Genomic DNA, 23436 nt, shown 5'->3' on the forward strand with positions numbered 1-23436 from the left:
TGAAAATGTATTAATTGCTACTTCTCCTAGGGCTTTCAAGCCACATGCACCAAAATTGGATATTTCGTAGACCCTGGTCTGAAGTTTGTTGCTATTACTGTTCGAAGCGATCCGAAAGCGGTCTCAAGTGGGTTTTTTGCCAATAGCACACATTATAAATTTCAGGGGTTTGTAACTCTTCTTAATTGCAGTTTTACAAACCATGTGTATGTCATAAATGATTCTTTTAAAGTACAAAATTCTACATGCCCAAAAAATAAGGCTGTTTATTTGACCACTTGGATTGAATGAGTTTAATTCAAACCATGAATAAGTATGGTTTGAATTATTTTACATAGCAAAACATAGGAGATGTTACATAGAAGTTTGAAAGTCAAGATTTTTCTCTTTTTACCCGACATGTCACCTGACCAGTGTATTTATCTTTCTTTTAGGAATTTTGCCCTAATTTTTTTGCTGATAGGTAAAGATAAGCACATGACTATGTGCTTCCAGTCCTCTGAAAATGAATGGCATTTATATGACAATGATCCAAAATACGCCATCATTTCAGCCCTTTGATCCTGACCATTTTATAAACTACATGATTTGTTTGGCGGTATATGTCAACATAACCCAGTTAGAAGAATATAAAGCTGGTATGTGTTGTGTTTTATTCTCGGTTTGGGTTTGGGATGTGTTTTAATTCCCTGAACCACCAAGGGTAGTAAAAATTAGAGTCTCTAAACACTATAAAGCTCAATTTGTTTCCACTGGTTGGATTGCTGACTCTTGGTAGACTCCAGAGTTTGAATAATCTCCAAGTCGGACTTATAAAACTGTAATTACTAGTCTAGTCTCAACACGTTAGCATCTTTGAAAAAGCAGAGTTTGACGCAATTTCCTGTTTCAGAATGACGTGTACCAAGTTTACTTAAGGTGGTGCGTGCGCAAGTTCCACCATTTTGTGTTGGCATTTGGACTGGCATTCATCTTACGAGCTGAGAGAAGAAAACTTGAACTTAAATTTTTACTTTAATAAAGGCTAAGTTTAAGGTAAGGTAAAACTTCACATAATCTCTAAATATTAACACCCTTCAGTTTAATTTGGTTTTAACAATATTTTTAAGCAATGCACATAAATCAGAGTACTTTCAGTGTTCACACTTCCTCATTGTTTCATTCCTCATTGAAATACTTCATTGTTTTGTACCGTAAGCTACATTTTTGAGCATTTTTCTTGTAAAACTGATTCTTTACTAAAATATTTTTGTCAAATCAATTTGGCCTCAGCCCAAAGGAAATGGAAAGAAGAGCAATGAAAAGAAAAGGTAATCTAAACCTTATGACATGCTCAAACATGTACCCCGCTTTTGAATCTGGTTTATTCCGGTTTTATCCATAAACTTTTTTACTGGCACAGAAATGATATATAATATTGGTTAATATAGTATCAGGAAATGTTTTAATGAGATTTTAAGAAATATATATTCTGTGGGTTTAGTCAAATTCAGATTCACAGTGTTTAATGTAGATTAGTAATTATGGAAATCAACGTTTTTTTTTTGCTGTCTAAATCAGTAATTTATGTGTTACTGCCACCTACTGGATGCTCACTATACCATTGTAGTCTACAGAATTTAAATTTTTTATTTTTTTCCACTCTAAAGTTGTTACAAATGTGAGTTTATATATGTGGTGTGGCAAATGTGGTCTTAATATAGTAAAAGTTCACGGTAATAGTATTAAATTTAATAACTGAAACCTGCAGAATCCCTGCTTAGGTAGCATTTAGCATTTGTTTGTGCTATACATGTTTTTATCAATTCAGTTGCACTGTTCAGTTCCATTCATTTACACACATTCCTTTTTCTATTTTTTAAGCCTCATTCATAAACAGTCGACCAAATAAAAGGTAAAAAATGTAAACCTTATTGATTCACTGCACTAATTGTTTAGTTATGAAGCACACGTCATCACATCATGCTTCTCAATATTTCTTCTACTTAACAGGAGGCGCCTACAGTACTCAGATGGTAAGACATCCATTTATGTTCATTTAGCAATATTAATGTTGATGATTTTTATTTTCAATAAATATTTACTATTTCTGTAATCTGTAGGTACAGAATGGAAGCCTACACAGTAAGTGTTTAAAGATTATGATCATTACATATAAAAAAGTTTTAAACATATTTTTATTAATATTCTCTCTTGACTGTTTGCATCTGTTTCAGGCCAACGACAATCTTCAATTTGTTGATCCTTGGATCTCAGGGTTCCTACATGAAAGAGGCTGTGGACCAGTATATCAACACTTGTGTCCCAGACACAATACTGGCTTCATTTCATATTCTTTTCATCAAATATTTACATATAACGGCTCTTCTAAGATCAGATCCCTTTTTTAGAGTCCTTCTGAAAACATTAAATTCAGAAAGGTATAATGATGCAAGAGCTCTTTGGATTAGAGGCCTTTGTGGAGACAATTCTAATAACCTCAACTGTTTCAGTAATATAAAAGACCATTTCCCAATCATTGATAAACTGGTGTGTGCTAAAGTTGATTATCACCAGGAAACCCCTGAGAACCATCCCATATATGAAAAAACATTGAGGTGAGTGCATAAATAATTGTATTACATTACTAATCCATAGCCATATTATTTTACTGGATGTGGTTGCAGAAAATAAAACGCCCTTAAATGGTGTCACAAATAGTTTAAAATTGATCTAAAGTATTATGCCTGTTCTACTTTATCTTTGTCTTGACAGTAAATTTCGGTCATTTGGTGATCTGAGGGCTTTTGGTGACATATCAGAGCCATCTTTTCTTATGGTGCATCGAGACGTCTACAATCCACGTTACGATCCCTGCATGATCCATCTGCCACTAACTGTTATAGATGACAACCAAAGGTAAACCAAAAAATCATATGCTGTGGGCCTGGGGGCATTTCAGAAAATGTTGACTTGAAAAGGTCATAGAAAGACTGTTTATAGCTGCTATGAGTGATAACATTCATTTCCATGGATGCTCCACAATAGAAAAAAGATTATGTGCTGTATGTTGTATGTATTGTGTCATGTTTTTATTGTAATTGTATTCATTCTACAACTATATTCTACAGTAGTGTTTATTTTTGCACTACATGTTGTGATATACTGTACTGTCACTATCTCTAATGTTGCACTGTAAGCATTGGAAAATGGTATTTCAGTACTTGTATGTGGCAATAATGATTATCTATCTATCTATCTATCTGTCTATCTATCTATCTATCTATCTATCTATCTATCTATCTATCTATCTATCTATCTATCTATCTATCTATCTATCTATCTATTACTTATTAATTACTAAATAACTAGAAGCAGCAACAGATACAACTCACATTCAAACTTTAATAGTATACAGTTCATTAGTTGGATTTTATTTGTGGAACTGTTGCAAATGAACTGTTAAAAAAAAAAGGTCAACTTTTGTGAGTGTGTGTATGTGTGAGTTTGAAAGAATGTTATTGAATGTAATAAATGTCCTAGAGAATGTACGCCCTAGCTCCCCCTCCCCTGTGGTGGATAGTGAATACATCAGAGAACATGATAGGTCTCATTCCACCACCAATACAAAACATCAACTACAGGACCAGCAATGCCATTGTACACTCACCAACATAGCTCTCGACTCATCATTCTGCTCCCATTAACTCTTCTTTCATTTGGCATTTGCCAGAATGCACCCAGACCAGGTCCTCCAAATCAGAGAAAATGTTCTTTTCACAAGCACATTCTTTCCACAAGATCCTCAACTGTCTCCTATGCACCGCCATCAGTATTTAAACCCTGTCATCATGCACCAGCCACTTTAATCAATAGTCACCACATTGACATCTAGTGGTCCCAGAAAGTACTTGGACACTTTACACCAGGTGTTTTACTCTGTCACGGCACCTGATCATCAGTGAAGGCAATTAAGTCTAGTGTCATCTACACAAAGAAGGCCAGTCTAATTCCCTGATCAGCAAAACACTAAATCTACCTTTCTGCACATTTGGATATTTTGTAACAAGAAGTTTAACACTACCAAATTCACTGAAGTGCAAATTATTTTATGCACTGTATGTTTCACATTTGGTTCTTAAAGGGTCTGTTGTCTTGTAGTTTTAACAGATTTGTTATCCTCATTATAATGATTTTATACTTTTCAGGTGTATTTATTGTCTTGTGCTACTGTATTGTGTACAAGCCTGTTAATTCATTTGCTGCCATTAGCAAATGCTATTTAGCTATATTGTATACTGTGTGTATATGAATGACGTGTGGTATGTGTGTGGTATGAATGACAATAAAGTTCAGAAACATTTAAAAAAAAAAAAAAAAAAACAGAAAAAACCCACAAAAAAAAACAGAAAAACAAAACAAAAGAACAAAAAACAAAACAAAAAAAACTTCGTGTTTTCATTTTTTCTCTTTGTCTTCTCATTGATAATTTATATTGATTAATTATCGATTAATTTGTAATTATTTATAGGGATAATTTAATAATAGTTATTATTATTATTATTATTATTATTATTACTACTATTATTATTATTATTATTATTATTATTATTATTATTATTACTATTATTATTATTATTATTATTATTATTATTATTATTATTATTATTATTATTGATATCATCTGATTAATTTTTTTTAAGGATTAATCATAACAAGCAAGTAAAGGATGTATGTACTGTAGACTTGAGGTGTAATGTTGTGTCACTGTCTGTATTTGTTTACTACATTGTATCTATATTTAGATTTGTCATTTATATAATGCTAGATGTGATTGCCAAAAGGTGTGTGATTACAAGTCCAGTAACTGTGAATGTGAATGTTCATGTTTTTGTGAAGTGTAGTCCTGGGATAGTACAGTAGTGTTTGTAGGCTGTATCGTATTCTGGAAAATGGAGTTTGTTAACTCTAACCATAAATCCCCAAAAAAGCTCATTCCAGAGAATTTCTTTGGTGGCATACACTGCTACACACATGGACAAAATTTGTCACTAACCCTAACCCATGGTCAGTGAAATACTTGAAACTGACAAAAAAAAAATAATTAATAAAAATTGATTGAAAATTGACTAATAAAATCCAGACATTGCTTTTGAATTGTGGTTTAAAGGAAACATTTAAAAAAACTAATGAACCTGGCCTTGACAAAAATTATGGTACCATTAACTTAATATTTTGTTGCACATCCTTTTGAGGCAATCTCTTTTCAAACAGGTATTTTGGCCAAATCATCATAAGTAAATTGCTCCAGCAGTCTTAGGTTTAAAGGGTGTCTTCTCCAGATTGCATGTTTCATCTCTTTTCACAGATGATCAATACGATTTACATCAGGGCTCACAGAAGGTAACTTGTAAAATTACTTTTGAACAAATTACTTGAATAATACAATGTTTTGTTCTTAGCCAGTCTTGGATCGGAGGAGTGACATCCTGGGCTGAGCAAATGTTGGCATATTTGCGACGAGCACGTTGCTGTAGTCAGTTAAGGTGAAGTGAGAGGCAAAGGGGGAAGCATAATGCACCCCTACGGCAGCGATATAAACAAGCATGTTGTATATCCTCTAAATATTAGTGATAAACTAAATATTAGTGATCCTCTAAATATTAGTGATAAACAAGCATGTTGTATATCCTCTAAATATTAGTGGTAGGGGAGCATGCGTCCTATAGGAACTCTGGTCTCTCATGTGGCTTGAATTCAACATCCAGAGGAAAGAAAACGATGTTGCAGTATGAAAGCTAGTACATCCAGCTAGCTTAGATCAGGGGAAGGTCACCCTGGCTGAGTGAATGGCGACATATTAGCAAAGAGCATGTAGCTGTAGTCTGTTGAGCCGAGTGTGAATCGTAGAGGGGAGGCATAATATGCCCCTGCGGCAGCGATATAACGACATGCATGTTGAATATACACTAGCTATAGTGGGAACAGGTAGGGGAGTGTGCGCCCTGTAGAAGACTCTGGTTACTCATGAAGCTTGGTATTTGAACACGCTTTTGAAAGCTAGTACGTCCGGTGCTAATCAACAATCAGGGGAAGCATCACCCTGGCTGAGCGGATGGTGGAATATTTGAGACAAGCTTGTTGCTGTAGAAGTTGAGGCCGGGTGTGCAGCATAACGGGGGAGCAGAATACACCCCGCAGCAGTAATATGACGACGGCATGTTGTAAACACACTAAGCTAGTGATAACAGGTAGGGGAAACATGCGCCCTGTAGAAGACTCTAGTACATCCGGGGCTAGTCAATAATCAGGGGAAGCATCATTCTGGGCTGAGCAGAAGGCGGCGTATCTGCGACAAGCATAATTGGGGGAAGCGTAATACACCCCTTCGGGCAGCAATATGCAACAAATATGTTGTATATACGCTAAGCTATAACGATAATAGGTAGGGGAAGCATGCGCCCTGTAGAAGACTCAGGTTGCTCATGAAGCTAGATGTTCGAACATACTTTTGAAAGCTAGTACATCCAGGGCTAATCAACTATCGGGGGAAGCATCACCCTGGGTTGAGCAGATGGAGGCATATTCAAAACAAGCATGTTGCTGTAGTAAGTTGAGGCCAAGTGTGCAGCGTAAAGGGGAGGCATAATACGCCCCTGCAGCAGCAATATGCAACAAGCATGTTGTATATACACTAAGCTATAGCGATAATAGGTAGGGGAAGCAAGCGCCCTGTAGAAGACTCTCGAAGCTTGATCTAGCACACGTCGAGGAATGACAGATCACGATGAGATAGAATGTTGAAGTTAAAGTGCAGTGTGTGGTATACCATATTGTGGAGGTATGCTGTAGGTTGTATTAGTTTTGAGTGTTAATTAGACTGATGCTATCCCTCAGTCGGCTAGTGTGGGATCGGATGCTGCAGTGACGTCTTCCCTACGGAAGTAGAAGCAGTCTGAGGGGTGGGTGTGTGGAGTCATTGATGATCCTCCAGGCTTTCCTAAACCCCACCTGGTGCAGATGACCAGGAGGGAGGGAAGCTCACTTCCAACGATGTGGCTGGCAGTACGCGCACCCCTTTTTGGAGCTTTACAGTTGCCACCGGTGCTGTTTCCAAACCTGCACTGATGCAGCCCGTCAGGATGCTCTCTATAGTGCAGGTGTAGAATGTTCTGGGAATGCTGGGGCTCATTCCTATCTTCCTAGCCGTCTTGGGAAGAAGAGGCGTTGATGTGCCTTCTTCAGCACTGCGTCAGTGTGTAGGTCCAGGTGAGATCTTCGCTGATGTTATCGCTGAGAACTTAAAGCTGCTCGCCAACTCTGCAGGTGTCTTGTCGATGGTGATGGGTTTGTGTTCTCTGCTCTGTCTCATAGCCTAGCATGACGTAGCATAGCGTAACGCAGCATAGCGTAACGTAGCATAACATAACGTAACGACATAGCATAGCAAGGCATTGCATAACCTAGCAAGCGTAATTTACAATCAAAGACGCTCCGGTGAACCAGTCACCGTAATTACATGTTGGATTACTGTTTAACGCAATAACGATAACGAATATTTTCACAACACGTGCAAAAAAAAATATTTTTTTTTTTTGGAAAACGTGCCTGTGTGCAATATTTCTCTCTCTTTGCTGCTGTAACAGAGAATTTTCCCCATTGTGGGACAAATAAAGGTATATCTTATCTTATAACATAGCGTAACATAACATATGTTAATAACACCTAGGATAACATAACATAGCGTAGCGTAGCATAATGTAGCGTAGCATAGCATAACGTAGCATAGCATAACAGAATGTACGACACGCCAGCCCTAAGGTCACTTCTGACTCAAAACACACTGTTAATGTATACGCGAACAAGCACGCCATATCGATTAACTGTAAGTTTATAGCATATTCAGACTTTCCTTTCAGCTCGAATATATGGAGTATAATAGAGTTTAAATCGTGCAGCAGCATCGAAGGAGTTTAAGTCGCAGCAGCAGTGACGCACTAGAAAGCGGCTCAATGAAAGGGAATTTAAATGGTCGGGTAATATGGATGTCGTAACCGGATTGGTGTGTGTCATGGACAGCTGATTAACAGCTGATGCACGCTTGACGACGTAGCCTGCCAGAACTAACGCGATGCTTGATGTTTTGTCTCATCTGTCCAAAGGACATTCTCCCAGAATCTTTGTGGCTTGTCAATATGCATTTTGAAAAAGCCCAGAATCGTTTTTTTATCATTTGTTTTCAGCAATGGAGTCCTTTCTGGTCCTCTTCCATTACGTCCACTTTGGCTAAAACAGCACTGGATGTCGCGATCTGACACTGATGTACCTTGACCTTGGAGTTCACCTCCAATCTCTTTGGAAGTTTTTGTTGTGTAATGAATTCCCAGACACATCAGAAGTAGAATCCATGTGCAGATTTATTGCTCAGCAAACAAATCCAATACAATAGATTCAGAAAACGAACAGGTGGAACAATTCAGAATCACAAAACCAGAAAACTAAAAAATGATAAACAAAGCAAGGTCACATAGAATTAAACAGAAACAGAATAGCAAGGCTTGGTAAGTCACAAGGAACAGCACTTCATGTGGAGCATAGTGTACCCGTCACTTTTATATCTATGTGGAACCCAGAAGTGACTTTGACCCAGAAGTCTTACAATTCAGGTGAGGGTTCTCTCTGGTGGCCTGTTGGGGGCATTGTTGATTGGGATGTTACATAACACCCCCCACCCCCCCCAGGAATACCTCTGGGTGTTCTACGGTTTAGAAGACTTTGAGGTCGTAGAGCTGGTTTGTTGGGAGTCAGTGAAACACTTCAATGAGAGCTGGGTCCAAGTTGTCCATGGAATTTACCCAGGATTGCTCCTTGAGGCCATATCCCTCCCAGTCCACAACAAAGAAAAATCTTGTGGCCGCAGGGGATATGGAGCGTGGATATATCCTGTCACCAGGGTTTCCTCTATGTATTGCTCCATGGCTCTAATCTCAAGAGCAGATGGGGGTATATTCAGATTTTAGGTGGCATAACATTGGGCAGCAGGTCAATGGTGCAGTCACGTGAAGTTTGCGTGTGCGGTGGTCAAGGTGTTGCTGGCGTAGTAAATTGTAAAGATGAATGGCCATGGAAATGTACTGGGACAGGGGGTTGTTGGTAACATGGCAGGCTAGTTCAGTCTGTAGGGCGTGGTGGAGTCCTTCCCAAAATACGCCCAGAAGAGATGCATCATTTCATCCACTTTGCATGGCTATAGTACGGACTTCTATGGAATATTTGGCATAGATACAGTATCTCACAGAAGTAAGTACACCCCTCACATTTTTGTAAATATTTTATTATTTCTTTTTATGTGAAAACACTGACGAAATGACACTTTGCTACAATGTAAAGTAGTGAGTGTACAGCTTGTATAAAAGTGTAAATTTGCTGTCCCCTCAAAATAACTCAACCGCAACCATTAATAAACCGCTGGCCACAAAAGTGAGTAACCCCTAAGTGAAAATGTCCAAATTGGGCCCAAAGTGTCAATATTTTGTGTGGCCACCATTATTTTCCAGCACTGTCTTAACCCACTTGGGCATGGAGTTCACCAGAGCATCACAGGTTGCCACTGGAGTCGTCTTCCGCTCCTCCATGATGACATCACAGAGCTGGTAAATGTTAAAGACTTTGCACTCCTCCACCTTCCATTTGAAGATGCTCTACATATGCTCAAAAGGGTTTAGGTCTGGAGTCCATCACCTTTGCCATTAGCTTCTTTAGCAAGGCAGTGGTCATCTTGGAGGTGTGTTTGGGGCCGTTATCATGTTGGAATACTGACCTGCGGCCCAGTCTCCGAAAGGAGGGGATCATATTCTGCTTCAGTATGTCACAGTACATGTTGGCATCCATTGTTCCCTCAATGAACTGTAGCTCTCCAGTGCCGGCAGCACTCATGCAGCCCCAGACCACCCCCACCAGCATTCTCGACTGTAGGCAAGACACACTTGTCTTTGTACGCCTCACCTGGTTGCCGCCACACATGCTTGACACCATCTGAACCAAATAAGTTTATCTTAATCTCGTCAGACCACAGGACATTGTTCCAGTAATCCAAGTCCTTAGTCTGCTTGTCTTCAGCAAACTGTTTGCAGGTTTTCTTGTGCATCATCTTTAGAAGAGGCTTTCCTCTGGGATGACAGCTATGCACACCAATTTAATGCAGTTTGTGGCGTATGGTCTGAGCACTGACATTCTTACACCCAACCCTCCAACCTCTGCAGCAATGCTGGTAGCATTCATCCGTTTATTTCCCAAACACAACCTCTGGATATAACGCTGACCACGTGCACTCAAGTTCTTTAGTTGACCCTAGCGAGGCCTGTTCTGAGTGGAACCTGTCCTGTTAAACCACAGTATGGTCTTGGCCACCGTGCTGAAGCTCAGTTTCAGGGTCTTGGCAATCTTCTTATAGCCTACACTATAATAAATGTAAAGCAACAATTCTTTTTTTCAGATCCTCAGAGAGTTCTTTGCCATGAGGTGCCATGTTGAACTTCCAGTGACCATTATGAGAGAGTGAGAGCAATAACACCAAATTTAACACACCTGCTCCCCATTCACACATGAGACCTTGTAACACTAACGAGTCACATGTCACCGGGGAGAGTAAATGGCTAATTGCGCCCAATTTGGACATTTTCACTTAGGGGTGTACTCACTTTTGTGGCCAGCGGTTTAGACATTAATGGCTGTGTGTTGAGTTTTGGAGGGAACAGCAAATTTAAACTGTTATACAAGCTGCACACTCACTACTTTACATTGTAGCAAAGTGTCATTTCTTCAGTGATGTCACATGAGAAGATATAATAAAATATTTACAAAAACGTGAGGGTGTACTCACTTCTGTGAGACACTGTACATCCTGGCCATCTTTTTTTTTAGTAAGTGCCATGCACACTGATTCACCTCGTGTCGGAGGAAGAAGGGAGCAGCCTAGGCTTGTGCAGTCGGCTGATAATGGCATAGCTGATCGTGTTGGGGTGTCGCTGATTGGGATGTTACATCTGGGCTCTTTGGTTACTTTGGCCATATTATCTGTCTTTTTAATTGATCTGGCCATCAATTTTCCTCTTTTAGCAACATCCATGTAGATTGACTACAGTATTATGTACCTTAAACTAAATAATATGTGCAACTGTAGTCCTAGGAAGATCAAGCTGCTTGGACATGGTCTTACAGAAGTTACCTTTAACATGCTTGACTATAATTTTCCTTCTAATCTCCTGAGACAGCTCTGATGATTCTGTTGAACCACAATTCAAAAACAATGTCTGAGTTTCCTTAGTTAATATTCAGTATTTTTATTTTTAAATTTATTATTACTTTTGTCAGTTCCCAGTGGATTATTGAGGGATTTTCTTTCTTTATTGAAATTGTACAAACAGTTTTGCCCACATGTGTATACAAAAGTGCTAGTGCATGAACTGGTTTATTTGATTTAGCATCTTTTACAGATTAATGTATCTAGGATTTAATTATTTACAGCCTTGAGGGTTCTCCTTATTGGTTAGTGCCTCCTGTTCTCTGCTTGTTTGCCAATTTTAAACTATTTATAGACTGTGGTGAATTGGTTGGGTTTGGGTTAAAGGAACAAAAGGAGGCATGTAAACAAGCAGATATTGGAAAGGGATTAACTTGAAATATATAACCCAATGTGTAAAGGACCAATTTCTTGGTTGGCTCTATCCAACTGTCAGTCAGTCCATGGGTTAGACTCACCATAAAACCATTTGTTCCATGAAGTTAGACCAGACTTCTGATTTATGCTTTGACATACTAATGTTGGGTCACCAGTATAATATAACCAAAATCACTGAACAAAATTATCAAAACAACTTTTGTTTTTGCCCCCATTTTTCATGAGAGGAACTCAAAGATCTAAGACTTTTTCTATGTCCAAAAAAGGCCCATTTCTCTCAAATATTGGTTCACAAATCTGTCTAAATCTGTGTTAGTGAGCACTTTGAGTTCAGTTCATGAAAAATGGGGGCAAAAACAAAAGTGTTACGTTTATAATTTTGTTCAGTGTATATAACAATACTTCTGTGAGGACCTGGAATAATTCTGTGAGGGCCTGTGGCTATGGGAATGTGTGTCCGAGTGATGAGTTTGTTGAGCCTAAATTGAGAATTTTCTGTGTTGATGTGCATGCTGTCTTCTGGTCAATGTCCTAAGTGACTAAAAAGAAGAGGGAACAATTGCGCTCTTCACTTCCTTTTCTTGGGCTAGCCACATAGAGTGTAGACAGTGAATCAGGTTTCCTCTAAGAGTGGGTGAAGTTGAAGCAGGCAAAGAACAGGGCCCAGCAGGCTTTGGAGCGTTAAGCCATTCTTGAAATTCTCAAAATTTTTATGGTAGTTTGGTCAAAAGATAAGTTTACCACTCTAGCTAGTGATGCCATTTCTCCAGTGCCAGCAAATCAGTAGTTCCCTGTTTCCAGTGTCACAGTTTTGCTTAGATAGTGAGAAAAATAACTTATTTGAGAAAAAAGCAGTGGGCTATTATAGGATAGCTCCCAGTATTATCCCGGAGACATCAAGGTTTGGATGGTAAACAAATCCAAAATATCAAGCACAAACAAACAGGAAAATGTCAAGCAAACTATAAACCACAATCTCAGAGAAAAAAAAAAACAGGTAGCAAAACAAGATAAAAAAAAAAAAAAACAGCAACAAACAAAATAAACAGCTTGGTATGGTTATGCCATGTGAAGTCAAGTCAAGTCAAATCAAGTCAAGTAATGACAGAATGAGCAATACTTCACATTGTGAGTTCTTTATATAGTGAAGCCTTATATAATGCTGGGCTTGATTGATGGCATGTGTGCTTGATTAGAAATCTGGTGAAGGTAAACATTAAAGCTTGTGTACAATACATTCTCCATCACTATGAATTAGGTTTGCACAAATCATTGTAAGGTTTTGCATTCTGGTGCATCTCAATAAATTAGAACGTCGTGGCAAAGTTAATTTATTTCAGCAATTTAACTCGAATAGTAAAACTTGTGTATTAAATAAATTCAGTACACACAGACTGAAGTAGTTTAAGTCTTTGGTACTTTTAATCATGATGATTTTGTCTCACATTTAACAAAAATTCACTCTCATAAAATTAGAATATGGTGACATGCCAGTCAGATAATCAACTCAAAACACCTGCAAAATTTTCCTTAGCCATCAAATTGGTCTCTCGATTTGGTTCACTAGGCTACACAATTATGGAGAAGACTGCTGATCTGACAGTTGTCCAGAAGACAATCATTGGCAAGCTCCACAAGGAGCGTAAGCCACATTAAGCCACATTTTGCAAATTAAAGCAAAAGGAGCCCCTACCAAGTACTGAGTACATATACAGTAAATTAACATACTTTCCAGAAGGCCAATAATTTACTAAAAATGTTTTTATTGGACTTATGAAGTATTCACATTTTTTGAGATAGTAAATTGGTGGGTTTTTGTTAAATTTTAGCCAAAATCATCACAAATAAAATTACCAAAGACTTAAACTACTTCAGTCTGTGTGTACTGAATTTATAATTATCGAATAACTGAAATAAATTACCTTTTCCACGACATTCTTATTCCATATAATTTTTCTGGCTTTTCTTCCCCAAGCAATCAGAGAAACAATAATTTAATTTGTATGATACTTTATACGATATGGGCCACAGGATGGAGATAAGACATGAAGACATTTAACTAAATGACTGTTATTGGCATGACTATTAGAACAGTTACAGTACTGCTAAAACACAGAAAAGCATTTCTGTCGTATCCAGTTTGTACATGTAAAGTGAAATGAAATGACATACAGCTAAGTACGGTGACCCATACTCAGAATTCGTTCTCATTTAACCCATCCAAAGTGCACACACACAGCAGTGAACACACACACACCGTGAACACACACGCGGAGCAGTGGGCAGCCATTTATGCTGCGGCACCCGGGGAGCAGTTGGGGGGGGTTTGGTGCCTTGCTCAAGGGCACCTCAGTCGTGGTATTGCCAGCTCGATACTCAAACCCACAACCTTAGGGATAGGAGTCAAACTCTCTAACCATTAGGCCACGACTTCCCCACGACTTTCTGTATATGCTTAGAACACATTATCTGTGTATTATAAATGGTGTATTTGAATTTGGTAACATCTTTAAGACTACAGGCATATTATCTAAGACAGGATGTTAAATTGCGATGATTAATTTGGCAGGAGCACCATGGGGTGAAATTAAAGCATACTATCAAAAACATAGTTTCTGAATGCCCCCAGGCATAAAGTTCAACTGTTCAGACTGATAATCAGTGTCTCACAAACAATGGCTTCTGGTTTATAGGAAATTTGAGCTTGAGATTTTGCTGCTCGGGGACAAAGAGCGGCAACACATGTTCATGTTGTTTAAATTATCAGACAACGAATGGATACTCCACGATAATACCCCAGGAATCCCTTTCCAGCCTTATCGCAGAAACATTTCTACAGAATGTTGCATCTGCTCGGCCATATACGTCAACACAACCCTAGCAGAAGACTATAAGCATGGTGTGTATTTTTAAAAGACCCTAACCTTAAATTGAGTTTGAATTGCATATTTAATTATAAGTATAAATTATAATTTAAGTCAAAAAGGTTGTTCTTCATTTATATTTTATTTTGTAGGTATTCCTGAGACCGGGCTATGCGTAGGATCAGAACGCTTTTGCTTATCAAGACACCAGCAGGTTCTATCTGACCCAATGAATCAATACTCGCTGCAAGACCTGGAAACACGTCTGAAAAATCTATCTATCAGCAGTTCTTGAATACTATGTAAATTCTATAAATACGCAAAATAAATTTTCAACAAAATCCGCTGAATTTCATTGCATTCTGTTTTATTTTGTCATAGACAGTTCACTGTCATCTTTCCATAGGACACTACAGTATTTAAGCATATATTAATATTTATATTTTTCTGTTATTTAGGCAGAAGAGACCTCAGAACCTTTCTGTTATAATCTGTTGATGATTTGTATTGGTTTAGGGACCACAATACTTTCTTATCTTGCACTTTACAGTCAAAGCCTCTTACCACTCAAACAATACTGTACACTTGATTGGATTTGCAAATCTAACATACTCATGCATCCACTGTAAACATCACTGATCTGTAATCTGTTGTTATATTTACACTTGCAAGTGTGAACATCCTTACAATGGGTTCATTAGTTCATTCGTTCATGTTGTGGTCAATGATCCTGTATTGATGCAGTTAAAGTCTATTCCATAACACTAGGTGGGAGTATTGACACGAGACAGGTTGTCAGTCTGTTTCATGAAACCATGAACACACATTCACACCTAGGATAGCCAATCTACAATCCTGTATGTTTGTGGATAGCAGGAGGAAACTGAAGAACCTGGAGGAACCCTACACAAAACACACTATCAAACCTGGTCAACTGGGCAAAGGTGAAACTTAATCCCCTTGATAACTGAGTTTATATCAGCAACCTGTTTGATCACACAGATGTTATTTTTCTAATAAAATGTTTCTACTAAAAGGTAATTAAACTTCATAATGTTACTGAAATTCAGCTAAATTAATTTACTTTAATGAGGATGAAGCACAATAAGCATCTGATGTTCAGTTTAAGTAGGATTTTAATCTTTGAAACTGCAATTTTGGAAAATTTATTGTTTACAAATAACATTTACATTAATTTGCCAAAAATTACTAAATGACTAAATCTATAACAAATTTAACAGACAAAAACTAAATCAAATCTAGCGGTTAAAACGAACGCTCTAAATCAACCAGCATGTCATTTCTTCAGGTCACCCTTCAAGATAATCATTCATTCATTCATTCATTTTCTACCACTTATCCGAACTACCTCGGGTCACGGGGAGCCTGTGCCTATCTCAGGCGTCATCGGGCATCAAGGCAGGATACACCCTGGACTGAGTGCCAACCCATCGCAGGGCACACACACACACTCTCATTCACTCACGCAATCACACACTACGGACAATTTTCCAGAGATGCCAATCAACCTACCATGCATGTCTTTGGACCGGGGGAGGAAACCGGAGTACCCGGAGGAAACCCCCGAGGCACGGGGAGAACATGCAAACTCCACACACACAAGGCGGAGGCGGGAATCGAACCCCCAACCCTAGAGGTGTGAGGTGAATGTGCTAACCACTAAGCCACCGTGCCCCCCTTCAAGATAATCATTTCATCTAAATTTAAATTGTGATTTGAATGTCATTTTGTTGTATCGTGTTATTGCTTCTGTATTGCCTGAAGCCATATTGTTTTAAAACTCATTATTCAGGGAATATTTCCAGATAATTCTGCTATTCCTCATGTCTGATCAGAGAAGTAGCAAATACAGAGTCATATCATCTGCACTTCTCAAGTTTGAGCTACAAAGTGAGAAAAAACATGAGTTGTCAAGTGAGACAACTACATTGTCGATCGTGAGTTTATGATATATTGACTTTCTTATTGAATGGTCAGTATTATAGATTTAATTACCAGCTAATGTGTCTCTATTAATTGATCTAAAGTAAGCACTACTATAAACGTTAAAAGACTGTTAAAACTACATTAATATCACATGCTGCATCAATATATATTCTGTGCTGTTTTTCTTATATTACTAAATGATGTACTGTAATAAATAGAACTTGTACATTTGTGCACCAGATGGCAGTAAAATTTCAGCGTGCACGGAAATTCAGTAGAAAGAATTCAGCTTCTGCTAAGGTGCTCTGGAACTAATAAATGAAATGTAAAAAAAAGTCCATATAGATTATTTAAAATAAGTTGGAAGATAATTATAGTCAATTTGGGAACTCGTAGAAAGGCATCGGCATTTTAAACAAGGATGAACGAATGATTCGTATATAAATGCACTATAAAACACAAACTGAACATTTTTCTCTAGTGTTTAACATTATACTGTATAACAATATACAGCTTATCATTTACGTCTGTTGTTCACCAGTAACAGAATGGCAAAATTGAAAATTAAAAATGTTATTAATTTATTTTTATTCGTTAGTGCAAATAGATCAATGACAACCTTTCTTCTGTGTGAGAGAGAAGTAATTTTAGTGTTTTAGAGCCTAGTGACCCTGTATCTTCCCCTTTATACTTCATACACACTTGTGTGTTGGCCTTGTGTGTGTATGTGTGTGCATGTGTGTGTGTGTGTGTGTGTGTGTGTGTGTGTGTGTGTCTGCATTTCATTTTAGACTGGACATGCTATGAAGTAAGTGTGCACTTAGTCTACACACACTCAAAAGGTTGGGGTGTGTGTCCATGTTTCCTTACATTTCACGTGTGTGTGTGTGTGTGTGTGTGTGTTGTCTGTTTGCTTTATGGATCCTGTAAAAAAATTTTCTTATAGTTCCTCTAAGTCTCAGACCACTGATATAGTGTGAATGTGTATATGGTGTGTACCTAATGTAAGAATCACTCACAGTATTGACCTTGTGGGGATTCTTGTGTCATATTCTAGTGAAATAAGGGTTTTGTGGTCATGTGACATATTTGTGTGTAGAATAACAGAAGTGTTGTATTGAATCATTTAGGTGTGTTTAAAGTTAAATGACATGTTAACATCAGATATATACTTATTATATAAAACAGCCAGACTCGTGATTTATATAAAAAATATAACATTTTATTTCAAACTACAAAAAAAGTTGAAAACATGTAACTTTTTGGTCACACTTCTCAATAAAATAATACAAGAACTGTAACAAGAACAGTCACGTCAGCGAGAAAAATAAGCTATCATTACACACAAAGTGAAGCGAGACAATTAACAATGACAAAGGTTTTCAATTTAAATTAATTTAACCTGTACAAAAAATTATGTACATTATTTACAGCGTTCAAAAAAAATATATAAAAAAAAAGAATGAAGCTGCAAATCGTCCAGTCGTTTTTCTTTTTTTCCTTTTGACAAATTACCGACTCTCTTTGAATCAGTTAGTCGAAGTTTGACACTCAGTGCTGCAGGAACCACCTTCTGCTGGTCTTAACATCTCAGTAAAAACATGGCTAGAGCTCTGTTAGCTACAAACAAGGGCACATTCATACTCTCTCTCTCACTCACTCTCTATCTCTCACTCACATAGGTGAGGCGTTCTAGCTTCTCTTCTGAGGTTAAAGTCTGTTGCCCTTCTCACCTTTCACCGCTCTTTGGATCCGCCCACCACAATTTGGGGGAGGGGATTACCATAATCAGGATAATCAGCAACAAGTAGTGTTGCTGAATTTATAGTGCAGTTATGTTTTGTCGTTTTTTTTTTTCTTCAAACAACCTTTTTGTTGTTTTTATCCATTCCCACCCACTTTGAGGCACGAACATCCATCATGACACATTGGATATGATAATACCGATAAACAACAGGAAAAGACGCACACAAAAACAACAAGGAAACAAACCTAGACATAAGACATAAGACATAAGACGAGTACAATTCTGTGATATGAGATGGATATCTGGTTCAAGTGGACGGAATTTTCTTCGATCAACTCACACTGTTCTTGTTCATGCCGTGTCACCGAACATCTTCTTGTAGTACAGGGACTCAAAGATGTCATTTTCGCTTGGGCAGTTGTAGTGGCATGCACACGTCTTGATGAACATCATCTGCTTCTTCATGACCTGGCCGTCAGGGCACTTGAATTCGACGGGCAGGGTCGTGGTCCTGTGAGGAGTGCAGCAGCGACCATCGGTGCACACGCCGCAGAACTTGGGGCGGTAAGCCTTGGTGGTGGTGCAGCCGGAAACCTCAAACTTCATGGGCTTGGATACTCGAGGGGTACGAATGCACTTCTTTCCTTTCTATAAAAGGATCAAAATAAGAGTAGGGTTTAGACACATATATGAAAACAGGGAAAAGTAAACAGAAGCAGGATTTAGACACAATACTGTGTAAAGTAAGATCTGGTTAAGAATTTAGCTACAAATAGGTCCATTGATATCTACCTTGATTTTCTCCTCCAGGTGGGATTCGCAGGGACGGACCATGCAGAGGCGAGACTGCTTCTCCAAACGACACCCGCGATTGTCATTGGTCACACGAGTGGAGATGCCAAGGCCGCACGTCTTTGAGCATGCACTCCATTCAGTGGTCTGAACTAGGCAGTTCTCACGCATGATGGAAAGATCTGGGCCATAGGTCTCTTCTTCTCTGTAAGCTACAGCAAAAAGAACACGGGCTGTGTCAAAATCTGTGACATCATCTAGATATCGTACTTAAATGTTGCATGAATTTATATTGGACATATTCGAGATTCTGAGAACAGATCTTTTTCCTCACCTGGCAGAAAAGAGCCCATGAAGGAGTTGGTGGTGGGGGGTGAGTCGCATACCCATTCCTCACAGCATTTTCCTGGCACTTTGACCCTGCGAGGCATGGGGCAATCCGGGCTGGGCAGTCGCACGTCCATGCCGCAGAGTGGCACGCAACCCACTGCACCATCCAGGCATGTACACTGGTACTTGCAGCTGCTCTGGAATGATTCACCGCTGCGATACACATTTCCTCCGAACACGCAGGGGGCACCCTCTCGAGCTGGATAAATCATAAAAATGGTTAGCAGCTACATAGAGGTGAAGGATGATAGTAAGATAAGAATAAGGTTGCAGTTCAAGGTGCATCAAGAATATAAGGAAAGCTTACCAGTGCAGACTCCAATGCGTCGGTTGTTTGGAGAGCCGTAGTCACAGTACAGGCCTTTGTGAGGGTCACACACATCTCTCTCAGTGCACAGCTCTCCCAGCTGTTTAGCGCACACACGGCAACACCCGCAGGCATCCAGGACTAAGCTGTCACCTGGGGGGCATTGTGGGGGCATGCCAGGGCACTGGCACTGACTGGGGCACTCCTGAGCAGCCGCCTAAAGATAACAAGAGGCAAACTGTTATAATCTTATTCTAGTCATTGAAAAGCAGCATAAAGAGTGAAACAAGTTTCTCTTTTCTGAAAAAGCACACTGTTGTTACTAAACTTATAAGCACTAGAATTATGATTTCTTGATTGCTCAGTAAGACTGTAGAACCACTCTAGACTCTGAGATCATGATAGATTCAAATAATTAAACTTACCCAGCTGAAGAAAGTGAAGCAGAGTGCAAAAATCAGGCTCATTCCGGAAAACATTTTCTCTGTCGTCTTGTGATTCAAAAAAGCATATAACAAAATCTTTCCCTCAAGTCTTCGTCTGGCTCTCTGGAGCTGTAGTCTTCTCTCAAATGGCTGTCTCTGTCTTGCTTCCGATCAAGTCGATCTCGTTTGGGTAAGGCTTCTCCTTTCCACCAAAAGGTAAAGCGTAGTTTCTGTAGGCTGCTGCTTGGTCTGCTCAGCCCTCGTCACTTCTCTCTAAGGGAAGTCAGAGTCGTTCTGAGTTGAAGGCAGCAGCAGGGTCTGCCTTTATACCCACCGAGCTGCGGTGGGCCGCCACTGGCTGAATGGAGCTCTGGATAAACATGGACATTCCTGGCATACTTTCCTCGTTTCCTGCCCTCCTCCACCACCTCCTCCTCCTCCTCTTCTCCACTCCTCCCCACCCTAAGACTCGCACCCCCTGCCATCCCACATTCCAGCTGTCTGAGACCGAGAGCGAGCTGTCACATAGCAAAATAAAAAGTGCAGCTTTGGCACTATCCTGCCCTCTTTATGTGTGTGTATGTGTGTGTTTTATTTCTCCACAAAATGGGCACTAAATCCTATGTCAAATCAGTAACAATGAATTTAACAGATTAGAGGTACGGGCTTTGACATACAGTAAATGCATACAAAAATATATAGACATAATTTACATTGAATGTAACCATGTAAAATATTACATATAGACGGTGGCCCTGAAGCTTTAACTCTGTGTCTGCATGTCACTAGAATTTGTTTCTAATGTTCGATCTGGTCCTTTATTCACAGTATTTTTGGTTACAGTCAAGCCTGTACACTAGACAGTGCAGGTGTGTGAATCCAGACGCTAGACGTACAGAGATGCAGAGCTGCAGGAAAGTGGCTAGACTTGTCCGTTTGTGTATTTTGAAAGCAAAAAAAAAAGACCCCAGGCCCCCTCCTATTAGGAAAGGGAGCACTGGCCCTTGTACGGCGGCCAATCGGAAATGAAAAGCTCAGAGCGAGAGCTGCAGGAATGCACCGACGATGCCAGCAGACATGGTTTTCCTACACGCATGCTGTCTTGGAGGAAGCCTGCCTTATAAGGGAATCTTCACTCCAGGCTCTCTGTCTCTTGTGCTCTCCCTCTATCCCTCCTCCTCCCTTGTTCTTTCGATCTCTCTCTGCGGTCTGGCCAATGAAGTACAGTAGGAGCTCCATCTGGAAACGGCCTTGCTGAATGGTAATGTACCCAGTCTGTCAACAACCCTTCATTCCTTATGAGCACAAGGCTGCCAGTTCTTGCACAAAAACACTGAGCAACCACACCCACACCCACACACACTCACTTTGGTTAATTGTAGTATGCCAAGGCTCATCGTGATATCCGTGTGTGACCCAACAACCTGCCAATCATTAACAATGTGGTCTGAGTGTCCGGCAAAAATAAACCCAGCAATGTGTGTGGCGTTCCTCAGGTGCGCTTTGGTCATCTTCCTGTATTGTTGCTAACAATCATAGCTCCTACATTCCAACCTCCCTGAACAGGAATAAATATGTTCTGCTCTGTTTCACTTCAATGTGTTTAAACTTTAATCTGTGCTCCATCCATTGTGTGGGGTAAAAGCTGACCAAGATTTACCTCCAACAAGGAGTTTATTATTAAATAAGCATTCCAGAAACCACATTTACCCCCATGTGGAGTTTAGCCAAGCATTGTATGCATATAGGAACAGTTGTCCTGTGATGAGTTGCTTCTCAAATAGTTAAGTGAGTACAAGCAAGATGACGTAGGCAAAATGAAATTTGTCAGATAAAGATAAAGACAATCATTATGATGGGTCAGAGGTCCATCTTTGATGATGTAATGGAAAGGATTCCATCTCCAGGGAAAATAAAGGCATGTGGATAGTAGGTATAATTATACTTTGAAGGGGATGTGGCCATGTGGCTATATTTCCCATTCCTTACCAATGGAAGAGGGACATATGGGAGGCTGGGGGCTTTTTTTGGGTCATAATTTCTAGGTGGTTTATTGTTCTCTGAACAAAAATAACAGATCCCAAATACTTCCATGCTGCCAGGGGGCAATTTTCCGCTGGCATTTGGTTCCAGGATCACATTTTCTTTCTGTCTCGCCTGCTCCTACTTTAGTAAACGCATTAGCTGACAGATTGACTTTCCAGTCCTCCACCAAAATATGCCGTCTATGTGGTACCGGTCATTTTTTTAAAACCAGATCAAAGCACTCGGTTCTTGTTTTGGACACGCTGGAATGTTCCGTTCTCTAGTGTTTTGACTGTCTGAAAATTTCAGCTTTCTTTATCAAGCATTGATGAACAGAAACTAGCTAAAATATAAAAAATGAATTCCATGGACTTAATTAAAAGTTTACAAAAACACTCAAAAATACCAGCGGCGTCAAACAGAATTTGAAGCGTTTCTAAACATTTATTCCTTATTCTCTTCCCTCTCTTATTCTCTCTCAAATCAACAAAGAGGCAAACGACTTCAAATCCATTACATTAACGATCGCCAAAAAACATAAAGTATTAGTTTAGTAAATGAATTGTGACTTGCACCCAAAAGCTGTCTAGCAGATCCTTCTGTATTAGCTCTAAAAATACCTCTGCACATTATTAGTTCCACATGTGAAAAACTAGACGAATGCATGGGAATAGGCACTAGGCACAAAAAAACAGACACATAGGCTCGTGGCCAGCAGAAACACAGCTCGATTATTTCACCATAAAACAGATGTTCTTGCATTTGTGCTTTGAGAAGAAAGCTAATCTGCTTTTGCTTGCTTAGCCCAATCACGCAACCAGCCTCTGTTATGTGCTGCTGTGTAGATTTCAATGATATAAAGCCAGCTTACTTATGTGATTAGGGCTCAGAAGGTTGTATAAAACTTTGATGATTAACGAACACACTTTAGGTTGGGATTAAAGCAATTACAAGATGTCAACTCGGAGATTCTTCCTAATACTTCTCAGAGGGAAATTCACTCAGCACTCAACAAAAAAATTTGAAAATTATATGGTTATCATTGCAAGTATTTATATAAGCCAGCTTTCAATGTCCTTAGGTTGAATCCTTACATTGTGGGCCTAATTTCAATGTTCCAGCACATGGTGGAAGCCATGTTTGTTTCTAAACGTGACAGCACAACCGGTCAAGTCAGATATATTAGATATATGAACTGAGATTGCCATAACTCCCATTACCGTGATGCCAAGTGTCAATTCAGTTGTATTTGCTTAGTGCTTTTAACGGTTGACATTGCC

At 39.2% G+C, this 23436-nt stretch overlaps 2 protein-coding genes across 3 annotated transcripts; one reads left to right on the plus strand and one right to left on the minus strand.

Annotated features, from left to right (window-relative positions):
* Positions 1–851: 851 nt before the first annotated feature.
* LOC132855355 (uncharacterized) lies at positions 852–4370 on the plus strand. 2 transcript variants are annotated; one of them, XM_060884242.1, is made up of 7 exons: positions 853–1035; positions 1273–1310; positions 1864–1894; positions 1993–2015; positions 2103–2124; positions 2217–2597; positions 2755–4370. In XM_060884242.1, exons 2-7 carry the CDS (start codon positions 1283–1285, stop codon positions 2900–2902), a joined length of 633 nt encoding a protein of 210 aa, XP_060740225.1. In that variant the 5' UTR covers positions 853–1035; positions 1273–1282; the 3' UTR covers positions 2903–4370. The 2 variants fall into 2 exon arrangements, 1 of the variants encoding a protein (XP_060740225.1); XR_009649314.1 differs by lacking the exon at positions 1273–1310 and having other exon boundaries at positions 852–1035.
* Positions 4371–17670: 13300 nt separating this feature from the next.
* Positions 17671–20469, minus strand: ccn2a (cellular communication network factor 2a). Its single transcript, XM_060883681.1, has 5 exons — positions 20132–20469; positions 19707–19923; positions 19344–19598; positions 19010–19221; positions 17671–18865 (listed from the first exon to the last, which is right to left on the minus strand). Exons 1-5 carry the CDS (start codon positions 20183–20185, stop codon positions 18569–18571), a joined length of 1035 nt encoding a protein of 344 aa, XP_060739664.1. The 5' UTR covers positions 20186–20469; the 3' UTR covers positions 17671–18568.
* Between the last annotated feature and the right edge of the window lie 2967 nt (positions 20470–23436).

This window comes from Tachysurus vachellii, chromosome 12 (genome assembly GCF_030014155.1).
Source record: "Tachysurus vachellii isolate PV-2020 chromosome 12, HZAU_Pvac_v1, whole genome shotgun sequence".
NCBI lineage: Eukaryota > Metazoa > Chordata > Actinopteri > Siluriformes > Bagridae > Tachysurus > Tachysurus vachellii.